Source organism: Somniosus microcephalus, chromosome 3 (genome assembly GCF_052327205.1).
Source record: "Somniosus microcephalus isolate GS21.2 chromosome 3, FLI_Smic_1.0, whole genome shotgun sequence".
NCBI classification, from domain to species: Eukaryota; Metazoa; Chordata; class Chondrichthyes; order Squaliformes; family Somniosidae; genus Somniosus; species Somniosus microcephalus.
In genome coordinates, this window is record NC_140989.1 from 228625029 (window position 1) to 228637381 (window position 12353).

The 12353-nt window shown below is 44.5% G+C and overlaps 1 protein-coding gene across 12 annotated transcripts in view; it reads left to right on the forward strand.

The window, feature by feature from the left end:
• The window catches only part of rasal2 (RAS protein activator like 2), a 496897-nt gene that overhangs the window by 452167 nt on the left and 32377 nt on the right, over positions 1-12353 (forward strand). For all 12 annotated transcript variants that reach the window (XM_085982240.1, XM_085982244.1, XM_085982242.1 and 9 more), the window contains 6 exons: positions 2345-2489; positions 4258-4402; positions 5332-5568; positions 6131-6332; positions 9404-9606; positions 11216-12092. In XM_085982240.1, coding sequence (XP_085838366.1) covers positions 2345-2489; positions 4258-4402; positions 5332-5568; positions 6131-6332; positions 9404-9606; positions 11216-12092 — 1809 coding nt within the window. The remainder of the gene's footprint in view (positions 1-2344; positions 2490-4257; positions 4403-5331; positions 5569-6130; positions 6333-9403; positions 9607-11215; positions 12093-12353) is intronic.

The following is a 12353-nucleotide window of genomic DNA, read 5'->3' on the forward strand; positions in this document are numbered from 1 at the left end:
TGTTAAGGTGAGTTATAGAGGTTGGTGGACTTTGGAGTACACTTGATATCTTGGAATTCCTCCACATTTTCTCTTTGTCATGCTCCCCACCCTGTACTGACTGATCCTGGGATCTAGTCCTATAGGTGCCGACGTCACTCAGTACCTCAGTAAAGTGGTGGTTCTTCACGTGTGAGCCGAAATGCTGAGGTCAGTATGTTGTTCAGCTGTGAGTAGCCATCACAGCCGAGCCCATGCTCTGACCTCGTCTGACATCCACGTATCCGCATGTGCAATTTCCAGCAGTAGTCACCAGATAGTGTTCCGGTCAGTAATAACACATTTTGGCATTCTCTTGTGCACCAATATGTGGCACCCTAGTGTAACCCTCTACTTTATCCTTTTATAATGTATGTTTCTGCATTGTGCTACAATAACTAGAATGTATTGCTGCAAACTTAAATATATGACAGATATTTATTTTTTTAAATGACATTAAAGAATTAAAAATAAGGTGCCTGGCAGTAACAGTCTCTGCTCACGTTTGCAAATGCTACTGCCGTTGGTGACCTTTTATGTCGTACATTAAGCACACATGGACTCACGTCAGCAGATTACCTGCGAGGCACTGTTGTCCCAGATGCTCTGCCACTTCATCTTTTCCCCTGGCTGGTTTCCATTTAACAGCACTGCAATGTGTTCTGTTCTCTGAATAAAGAGCAGTAAAAAAAAAACTCCCATAAAGACCAAATGGCTGGAACTGTTATCCATCATAAAGATTTGAGGCTGTGAGCACACTGCTTTAAGTGAAATATCTTTGTCCTCTTTGCAGGGGTTAAGTGAATGGGAATTTGGGAGTTTAATCCTCCTAAACCACTCCTGTGACTTCTGACAGAAGTAACTCATTGCAGTAGTTCTCGTGGGTTAACTTTCCATTTCTCCAGTGACTCCCTGTTTTTGAACTTCTGAACCTCTGGGAGGGGGGGGCCTGATGTCCCACTGCGTTTCCTCAGAGCCTCAGAAAATGAACACCGTCACAATGCCTGTAAACACAGGGTAAGAATGAATAACCTGCAGTTAAATCTCATCCGTTGGATTCCTGCGGCACCAAGGGCAGATGGTTGAGCTGCTTTGAGGCCTCTTCCTGGGCTCAGTGCTGGGAGGTGGGTGCGAGCCAGAACAGCCAGATGATGAAACTGACCAGTGTTGCCCCTCCCACGTCAAGCTTTCTGCTGGGTGCTGTCTCACATCAACTGAGCAGTGTGGAAGGGACGTCCCACCACTTTGTGACACTGCGTGTTGGTGCTTGTCTGCATTGTGCTACCATGCTGCCTCTGTTTATTTTTAAAAATCAATCTTTTGCAAACTAATTTGTTAACATCTTTTTGCTTTGGTGTCATTTGGTCGTCTTGTTTAACTGATGCCTGTTGGAAATGTTCGTCTGCTTGGCACTGTGATTGAGCAGTTAATTAACTTAGTTAATACTGAAGCATTCTCAGGTTATTAACTATCTCTACTGGTAATTTGGCTGCATCACACTGTCAGCCTCAGTAACTCATTCAAGCTGGTACCTGCAATAAAATTGTCCGCACTAGCTCATTAACCAACACAGACAGCACAAAAGACAAAGAAGATTAATGTTGGTCACGATACCTTGGAACTGTTGATTATTTTTTCCAGGGTACTCCTGATGCTGAGACTGCATCTTCATTATATTTTTACAAGTTTCAGCATAGTCTGTGTGGTGTCTAGTTGGAGCTGTCCAGCTGGGTATGAAGGGGGGATCCAAGGGTGGGTGCTGTCACTTTGCTACTTCTGATTGAATGAATGGAGAAAACTTCTTCTATCTGCTGACTGACATCTGGTCACTCAGTGAATAATATTAAAGTGAGCATTAAACTTGGGTAAGTAAAAGCAGTGCGATAGTGTTTTAATATGACCCAGTGCAGCAAGCAAAGGTTGGACCATGTAATAATGGGAGTGTCAGGGCAATGCTGGGAATATGCTTATATCGGGGTTATATATATACAATACATACATTTGACTTCAATTCTTATGACTGATCAGATTATTGGATAATTTTAAGTGTTAGACACTACATATATGAGGGTCACATCATCAGAAGCTCTCCAGTATGATAATTGCCAAGATCACAGTGGCAATATTTGGTTTTGGTGCACAAGCTCCCATCACTGTAATGGCTGTTATTATGCTGCGCCAAGTTGCTTCCACAGATTGCCCATAATCATTCGGAATTGAAGCTGTGTGTGAATGCTTGTGTCAGTGAAGACTTCATTTTTTCATTACAGTGCAGAACATCAGTTGTTACCCGTCATTCAGACTCTTTAATTCTTTCTCCTTTCAGGATTTCCTTACAGACTTGGTAATGTCTGAGGTGGATCGATGTGGCGAACATGATGTTCTCCTCTTCAGGGAAAACACCTTAGCAACAAAAGCCATAGAGGAGTATTTGAAGCTTGTCGGTCAGAAGTACCTCCACGATGCCTTAGGTAAAATGCAATAATGACTGAGTATGCTGGATTGTAGTGTAGTGCAGTTACTGTAAGAGAATAGTGGCGTCTTATAGAGTGGTGTGAGGTATACCGCTGGCTCTACCCTGTTTAATCAGAGCAAAGAAAGGCACTGCACACCTGTACCCAAGCGTGTGTGCAGAGCTCTCTGTTTACCAATGTACAAATTCCAAAGACATCTTAATGTTGGTCAAGAGAAAACAGGACAGCCCACTCTTCTTGAACACTGATAACGTAAAGGCAACCGTGCATTGTCTGGGAATCTTTTACTGTTTTAAAATTGGAGATGTGCTTTTTACTGGCTGCAATTCCACTGCAGCTGATGTGAAGCCCACGTCTTGAGACAACTTGCTCAAGGTGGTCTGAACTCGTGCAGGTTTATCTGCTGTTATGCTGCACCTTCTATGTTGCTGTGATGCTGGTATCACTTCACAGTGATGTACAGTGTACCTGCTCTGCAGACTTTGTTACACATTCCATTAACAACCAAGGCAGTTGAGTTGGAATAAACATCCAAAGCGCACAGTTGCAGCATTAGCTTTTCAACAAGGCATTGAAGGGACTGACATTCATCTCTCTTTTCTTCCACCTTCCCCAAACCTGGAATGTAAATCCAAATGATCTCTTCTTTCCCAATAAATTCAACTGATTTACTTCCTCATGAACCCTTCGTACAAGCAGATGGAGTATCTGTTGGCTACAAAGCTCATACACCATGAACTCTGATGTCCTGCTGCATTGTTCGTGTGTCTCTTGTAGAGAACCACCCCTCACTGACACGCACTGTGTGTGTGTTCCTGTGGCGACCCAATAGAAGGTGTCCAATGTACTATAATTAATATGTGACATAGAAAACATGGGCCCAGAAATTCGGGTCTCCACGGGTGAGTACGCACGGGGTACTCACCCGTAGGCCGAATGGAAGTGCCAGTTTTCTGCATGTACTGCGCATGCGCGGGAAATCGGCACTTCCGATCCCCTGAACGAAGGGGTTCAGAGGTCGAACGCGCGCGCAGGAGAGGCTGCGCGTGCGCTTTGAACTTAGGTTTCTTTTGCAGGTTTTCCCAGGATCGTAAGCCTGCAGTATTTAGAAATGTAAAAAGCAGGCGTAAGGCCTGCTTTTTACAAGGTAAGTGGTCAATTAATTAAAATTAAAACATTTTTTCCACAGGTTTATTATTTTTAAATACTTTGAAGCAAGGTAAGTTTATTTTTAGCCCCGTTAGAATATAAAATTATTTTTTTCAAAAATTTAAATTATTGTTTACAGTCGTTATTTAATGTAATTTATAGTTTATTTAAAAAGTGTGATGTTTTTTGAAAATTTATTTGAAGGTTTACTGCTATTTTGGGGCCGTAGTATTCATAAGTTTTGACAGGTCTTCCTGTCAATCTTATGAATGGGCTTTTCCCTCCTCCGATTGGCTGCCCATGGCTCACGTGATCCCAAGGGACGCATTGCACTAACTACGCCCCTGGGACACGCAAGCACAGCGCGCCGGCAGCTGGGCCAGGCCCCGGAGCGGAATTCCGCGGGGCCCTACTGCTCAACTGCCGGCGCGCTAGGTAAGCGCAGGTCGGGGGCTTACACCCGCGGGAAGCCCCCGACCCGAATTTCTGGGCCATTTAGAATCTAGTGTTCTTCCCATCAAAGTTAGCAGCCATCTCCCCTTTAACTAACTGAATTCTATTTTGTGTCTTATCCATCATTAACTTGCCAATTCATCCTGCTTGTGTCCTGCTTCAGGAGAGTTCATAAAGGCGCTTTATGAATCAGATGAAAATTGCGAGGTGGACCAGAGTAAGTGTTCATCCAGTGAACTACCAGAACATCAGAGTAACCTCAAGATGTGTTGTGAACTGGCATTCTGCAAGATCATCAACTCCTACTGGTATGAGACAATCTTTGGGGAGGGGTTGAGGGAAACTGCAGCTGAAAAAATAATTGTCACCTTTTCAAAGAACAGGTCTAGTTTCCTAACCATGTGGATATGCAGGTGGTGTATTGACAACATCACAAGATAGTGAAGCATATGAGGGAAGCCATTCAGCCCATCCTTTTTCATCCATGTAGAAAACCCCTCCAGTACCCCCACTGCAGTGTGCAGTTGGTGCTTAAGAGTCCATGGTTTTTATTTTATAATTTTATCTATCCAGAAATCCACTGCATATGTTGGGCACTCTTTGTGTGAAGAAAAACTTCCTGATATCAATCCTGAATTTGCTATTCAGCAGCTTGAACCTGTCCCCTTGTCTTGTTTATTTTGAAGTAATTTTCTGCATTTAGTGTACCTGTCAGTGTTGAATTTGCATTTTTTTCCTCCAGTTAATACCTTCCATCTTCCTCCCCATTCCCACTGTAAAGTAAGCGTTTTGTGGAAATTAATTATTTTATGGAGAATATTGGATACTTGATGCGATTACTGGATGGTAATCCCAGTCAGATCTGATCAGGCCCAGAAAGAGAAAATATAAACACTGCAAATCTAAAGTAAAAACCGAAAGGTCAGTGAGCATCTGAAGCAGGAAGACCGGTCAATGCTCTGGAAGAGACACTTCCTCAGACCTGGCACATTCAGGCAGAGAGCCACTTGAAGTCAGCTACATCCATGCTGCTGACTAAAGGAGGAATACAGGCAAAATGTGAAGAAACAGAAAAGAATGCTTGTGACGAGATGAGCTCCACTTATTCACCAATTTGGTCTGATGGGAATGTCATGGATTGAACGAATTATAAGAGTTACAAGGCCAAGGTCTGTGTGGATCAAAAGCTGGCTTGTCTGCCACTCTTGAGCATCTTTCTTTCCTGCTTTCTTTCTAGTGTGTTTCCGCGGGAGCTAAAAGAAGTCTTCGCCTCGTGGAAACAGCAGTGTTTAAACCGTGGGAAGCACGATATCAGCGAGCGCCTGATCAGTGCCTCACTCTTCCTGCGTTTCCTCTGCCCTGCCATTATGTCGCCCAGCCTCTTTGGCCTGATGCAGGAGTACCCGGATGATCGAACATCTCGCACGCTCACCCTCATCGCCAAAGTCATCCAGAATCTCGCCAATTTCACCAAGTATGTGATTTCTCTACCCATTGCACCATGCCACAGCATACCGTATTACTTTCTTTTGTCTGTTTTTGCTTACGTGTGTAGTAGTTGGTTGCTGGCTTAATATTAAAATGACAGCCAGTTGTAGAGCTGCAATGTCCCAAATTTGTATTTATAAATCTTCGGATCTAAATGGATATCCGACAGTGAGTAATTTAATTGCAGATAACAGATGGTTTATGTATAAAATAATGAATATTGGACAGGGTTGTTTCAATACCAAATTGAAGAAGTATCTAAACTAAATTTGTGGGTGATTCCATCGGGTATGATTTTCTGAATGTGGGGATGCAGTTGACGCCTTTTCTTATGCTGGGGTATGAAATCTAATTGTACATTAGTATTCAGTAATTCAAGTGGATCAGTGGAAAGTTTGTGTTAAGAACTGATTTGTGCCTCGCTTTAGCTCTCTGGGATGTTCACTTTATTCTGCAGGCTACACCAATAATGAATACTTGGAAACCCATCCGTCATTCCCCACAGAGACAACAGTTTGTCCTTTGATCTCTCCCGTTGATTTCCGTAGGTTTGGGAACAAAGAGGAATACATGGCATTTATGAATGATTTTCTGGAACATGAGTGGAGTGGGATGAAACGTTTTCTGGTAGAAATCTCAAACCCAGACACTATTTCCAACACGCCAGGATTTGAAGGATATATTGACCTGGGCCGTGAGCTCTCTGTCCTGCACTCGCTGCTCTGGGAGGTGGTGTCACAGCTTGACAAGGTATCTTTGTGGTTGAATTATAAACCTTTAGGTACAGTAGTTAAGACAAAATATAATTTGTTAAAATCTAATTTTTTAATAACTTGATTTTTTTTTTAAACCAGGTAATTGTAGAATTTTATAACATCACTTATATGATTGATATTGAAGTTGTATTGAGGTGGAACTGTATTACTCCAGGATGTCAGGAAAATACTCTCCAATGATGTTGCCAGATGATGGAGCAGTACTGTATGGGATATTCCATGGGGTGGTGGAGGGATGTTGAGGGGCTGATCTGAGCTGCACTGATGTAGAGAGGCACAGACAAGACTACTTCCCATAGGGGAAGCGGAAACTGGAGCAGCAGAATCAGCAAAATAGAGGGGTTTGTCACCCCATCGTGAATAAAAATTTTAAATGCTATTCTTATTGGTTAGCAATGGTCACTGAGAACGTGTTGAGGGGCTGGCAGAACATGTTACTGTACTTGAAATCAGAGACCCTTGGGTTTTGCTGAATGCATTTTTCTCCGTTATTGCAGAGTGAAATATTATAATAGGAATTTGCTGTAAGACGCCTGGCTGTGCAGTTGTAGATCCAGTTACAAGGAGGGTACAAGATAGGAGCTTTGGTAGTTTGCCCTTTGTGGACTTGTTCTTCTAATAATTATAATTGCCCCTCCTTTTCCTGTGAGAAAGCACTTGCCCTCCTACTCACTGCTTCCCGTGGTCACAGGGCCGAGATCAAGGGTTCACCACTTGTGAACGTTGTATGTGAAAACACGTATCTCACCCAGTCTATGGTACCAGTGCTCATCAACATCTAGCCATCGGGAGATTTGCCCCTTCGCCTGGTTCAAATCGATTTGCATTCATTTTAAAAAATGTTTTACAATTAGAATTATGAAACCAACTCATATGGCAGGTATTGCAATGCACAGAACAGTACATTACTGGTGAACTACAGGAAACTTTTTTTTTATCCGACACCAACGGGACCGGCGTGGTGCCGGTTGATCAAAAAGTCCGGATTACAGAGAGGTATACTTACCAAGGTACGAGAGCCCAGTGCAGGAGCCCCGGTTACACGGCACTTGTGCATGAGTCCCGGTTACACGGCCACAGATCCAGGAGTCCCTGTTGCACGACCACAGGTGCAGGAACCCCGGTTACACGGCCACAGATCCAGGAACCCCGGTTACACGGCCACTAATATATAGTAAAACTTACCTGAACCTTCTGAATTTTGCCGGTTAAGAGAGATTTCCGGATATTTAGGTGCCGGTTAAAAGAGAGTTTCCTGTAGTTGGTTTAATAATAATTGTGAGCCTGATTATTGAGATTTGATTTGACGTTTGTGACTTGCTGTATTTATTTTTCGGTAATACCACTAAGCCCATGGTTCTTCATATGGCACTATTAATCAAATGTGTGCCATCTTCAGCAACAGCAGAATGTAAAATAAACACGCGAACCTCCATGATTCCACTGACATCAGGGACCAACATTCTGCAGGTCCTGAGACTGCTTGTCTGAGGCACAGAAAACCAGCGTCTCTTGGTATTCGGCTTTCCCTGTGAGCCAGAGAGAGACACTGCTGCACTGCCCAGAGCCCCATTAGCAGTACTCGTTATTAGGAATCCGTGTAGAGGGCCCAGTACACTTTCCACTCTATGTGATAGGCTAAAAATTCAAGGTATGTGCAGCAAACTCTTGAAGGAACTGTTACTGAACATGTTTTTCGTGGGGAAGTCGTGTCAGGTTATCAGTCTCGTACAGAACCTTTCTCCCCTCCGCTGGCAGGCAGAAGGCTCTTCAAAAATCTCGACAAACGGACAGTCGTGCCTGTTGGTCCGGTAGCGAGTAAGATCTGCAATCTGATGAGGGGAATTGTTCTGGGACAGACACAGTCTGTTCTCTGATGTCCCTATTAAGAAATTCATTTCCACAACCTGCTTACTACTTTCAGAAGAGCAGAAAGGATGAGGGTGTAAAACTTGTTTTGATTTTAATCTTTTTCATTTTAGCCAAACTTTCCAAAGATTATCCTGTGACCAGAAAAAATGATTTTTATTTATTTTTTGGGCTGCATTTAAAAATCAGTTCTTGCTTTCCTGATGATTCAAGTGAGTAAATGCACTGTGTTGTTGTTGGACTGATCATATGGACCAGGAAGGCCCCCTAGCTCAGTCCCTGGTCTGTGGTCAGTTGGCTAATTTCTTCTAGGATGGTGGGGGAGCACTGCAATTGACCTCCGGCTCCCTGGGCGATGGGAAGTGAATAATTGATTGCTCCTAAATGTCACCTGGAGAGTAGAGGGGGGGCTGCCAGAGCCTACGGAATCATGGTCCAGCATGAGTTAGTGGGAAGAGTGGGTAATAAATTCTCCTATTCTTTTGCCTGGTTGCTTCCAAGCCTCGGCCACAGCCCATTCTGCTTTCCCTTGGTGCCTTGCCTATGAAAGTGCAGAACTTTACTGTGAGGGACAACATGGGATGAATAATTTCCTTTTTGTCAACTGTAGTAGGCTGAATTCAGTCTCCTACTATAGTACTGTACCTTTTTTCTATCAATGCAAGTAAAAGTGATAATTCAGACTAGAAACATTAAACTGGTATGTGATATTAAAATGGTTCTCCGTGCATGAAGAGGTTAGTTTTACTGCCATTTTTCGGTCTCTGTTCTTTTGCCAGTGAATCCTTCCCAATCATCCTCCCCTCACTCCAGGTGAATGCTACCTATCTCTTCTCTTTAGTTGCTTTGTTTTCAGAAATCATTTAGATGTTTATTCTGCATGGTTTGTATGTTTTGTGTTGGAATGTTGTGGAACAGTTTGAAACCACATTGAGTTACATTAGTTTTGTTTCTAATTTATTTTATATCCACTTTCCTTCCCGCCCCCACCCCCCCCCCCCCCCCAACCTTCCATTCATCCCCAACCCAACCCCATTCCTGCACCGTTTATTCTCCCTTCTTCACCACGGTCATTATGGTTGTGTTGTTCCGCATTGCTGCATTCTGGTCCGCTCACATCAATCGCCATCCTCCACCCAATAAAATGTGGATGTTTCCGTGGTATTGTCCAACCAGGGTGAAAATTCATTTCTACAGGCGACAGTAGCGAAGCTCGGTCCACTCCCACGCATCCTCAGCGATATCACCAAATCACTAACTAGCCCCACACCGATTCAGCAGCAGATCCGGCGATTTGGGGACCACGTCAGCTCGTCCCCAAATGTGAGTGGCAGTGTGTCGTCTGGACTGCAGCGGATATTCGAGGACCCCGGCGACAGGTAGGAATGGGTCATTTGCTGTCGCACTTTCCCCATTAGCATCCATGCTGTGTGTGGTAGCAGCTGCCCTGGTCGAGAAGGGTTCGCTTGTAAGCCCCAGAAAATTCTCTTATCTTCGAGCAAGTTTGCGAATAAATTGATTCTTATTGATGGAGACTCTAGAATTCTGCCTGGCACCTAATCCTAACGAGATTTCAGACAGTATCGGAGTTCAATGGGAAGAGGAGGCAGAGATAAAAGTATGCAATTTCTAGAACACCAAAAACAGTTTGGGATTAGTTCTGTTTAAGTCGGTTGGTTTTATCTTCAAAGAAAGAGATTCGAGATGTAGAACATTTTTTCCCTTTTAAGAATTTTTCTCTCTCGCCACCAAGGCTGGGCTCTTGTTTATGCATGTAAATTACTACTTATGTCTACTTTCTGAACCATGCTTCTCTATACCTGCTGCAATGGCTGCTCAGTGTTTGGGTGATGGAATCCGACAGTGGGCAACATGCCTGTTGTCATTTCTCCCAGGTTCTGACGAAAGTTTATCGACCTGAAACGTTAACCCTGCGTTTCTCTCTCCACAGATGCTGCCTGACCTGCTGAGCATTTCCAGCATTTTCTGTTTTTAGCGCTCACTCCAATAGAGCTCACTTCCCAGTGGCTCATTCAGAAAGGCAGTGAATGTGTGGGAGTGGGTTGACTGCTTCTCTTCTCAGCCACAATTGATTTCTGACCTAGAGAGAGTAAAAGCTGAGGGGGCGGGGAGGGGGGTGGCGGCATTGAGATGCTTTAAGAATGGGTGCCAAACCACAATGTGTTGGACCACTAACAGGCAGTGCCATAGAGTGTAGCACGCCTGAGAGCATCCACGTCACTTCCTCATTCTCAGTGTGTAGAATGGGCAGCCAAGTGGAGTCCATGTGCTTCCCCATAGGACAGTGTTGTCCAATACATTAGCCACTAGTGGCTAATTGGGAATCCAGATGTGACTGATTGCATTTTTGATTCATAAGTAGATGCAGTTATTGGGCATGTGATCTCAATACTCATTTGAAAGGCATATGCCTTTGTACTTTAATCTTGATGTGTGTTTGTTAGTAAAATGATAAGACAAAAAGCAGTGTGTGTTTTTTTGATCATTTTCAGTGCTTTACTTTCTTGGCTACTGAATGGTGGTAGGTGTTTAAGTATGTGAATTACTTGTGTCAAGTACATTTACCTGTACTGTGTGGTTGGATGTGAGGTGTTTTCTACTAAAATTAGTGCACATGGCTGAAACAGTGTTGCAGTCACCACATTTGTGGCTCGTCAGCAATTTCTATTGGACAACACTGCCTTAGGAAAGCTAAATCAGTCAGGGCATCGCTCTCGGCTCCCATTAACCTTCTGAATGGCAGAGACTAGATTACAGGCAGTTCTCCTACCCTCTTGGTTGTGAAGGCAGTAAAGGTCAGGAAATGGGTCAACTACTTGCCACCTTGACCAGAGAATAGCCAACAATGTCTCATCTGAGGGAGTTGAGTGGGGGAGAGAATAGAGCTGTAAATGAAAAGTAAGGGTGGGGAAATAGATGATTTTAATTAGTGTGGTGTGCAAAACAATTTTTTTTGTTTGTTTCCAGTGATGTGCAGAAACTGCAGTCTCCAACTCAAGAGAACGTTGAAGCATTTTTCCACAGTAAGCAGCACTTTCCAGGTCAACCGGCCTCAACACAGAGCATGACTTACTCTGACAGGGATGAAGAGGAGTCCATCCTACATAATGGCAGGAGTGTATCACTTGTGGATCTGCAGACCACTGCGGTGACGCATGGGACAAGTAGCATTCCAGTTCTTCCCAACGTGCCAGCACGGCACACTGGCAGCCAGGTCTCAATTACACATACGGCAAGCATCAAGCAGCTTAGAGAGGTGCAGAGCGGAGCACAGAGTGCCCCTCAGATCCGCAGGCCTCTACATCCAGCTCTGAGCCAGCAGAACAGCCTGCAACCTCTGTCTTTCCAAAACCCTGTTTACCAGCTGAACAACCCACCAGCAGGAAGCAGCAAAGCCGGCATGGACTCCAGTTCTGAGAACCTGAGCTCCACAAGCTCCCGGAGCCACACCAACAGTGAGGAGCTAATCAGCAAGCTGAGTGGCCCCAGTAACAGCAGCATTGAGGACTTTGCCAAACGCAGTGCATACAGTGACGATTACTCCAAACGACACACCATGCCAGACAGGAACAATCTCCCAGTGGCATTGCCTCGGCAGAATAGCATTGGGCATTCGCAGCTCCGCAGGACAGAGCTGTCTGCTGCCAGCAGCCGAGTGAAAGCACCACATTCATTACCACTTAGTACATCGCAGAGAAGCACGGGTAGCATGTCAGGATTACCGTCCACATCACCTGAGCCGCCACAAAATGAAAACCGATCACGGCAACCATCAATTTCATCAAAAGGGGAAAGTCCTGTGCCCAAAGTCCGGGCAGTACATAGACAGCAGCAGTCACAGCAGGTGAGGAATCCTCTCCAGACCATCATGCGGTGCTGCAATTATACAACATATTATAAGGCGACTGTTTCTTTTGCTCCCTCTACCTCCAGCTCCTCCTTTTTGGAGCTAGTGGCAGCTCCTGTTGGAGTGCAGCTCTGCAGATGCTGGTGGCCTTCCAATACCTCACTGAAACGGCCATTCTTCGTTGTGGAGCTGAGCAGTGAGTGTTGGCAAGCTATTTGACAGCAAGTGACAGATACTGCCCGCAGCTGGTATCTACCC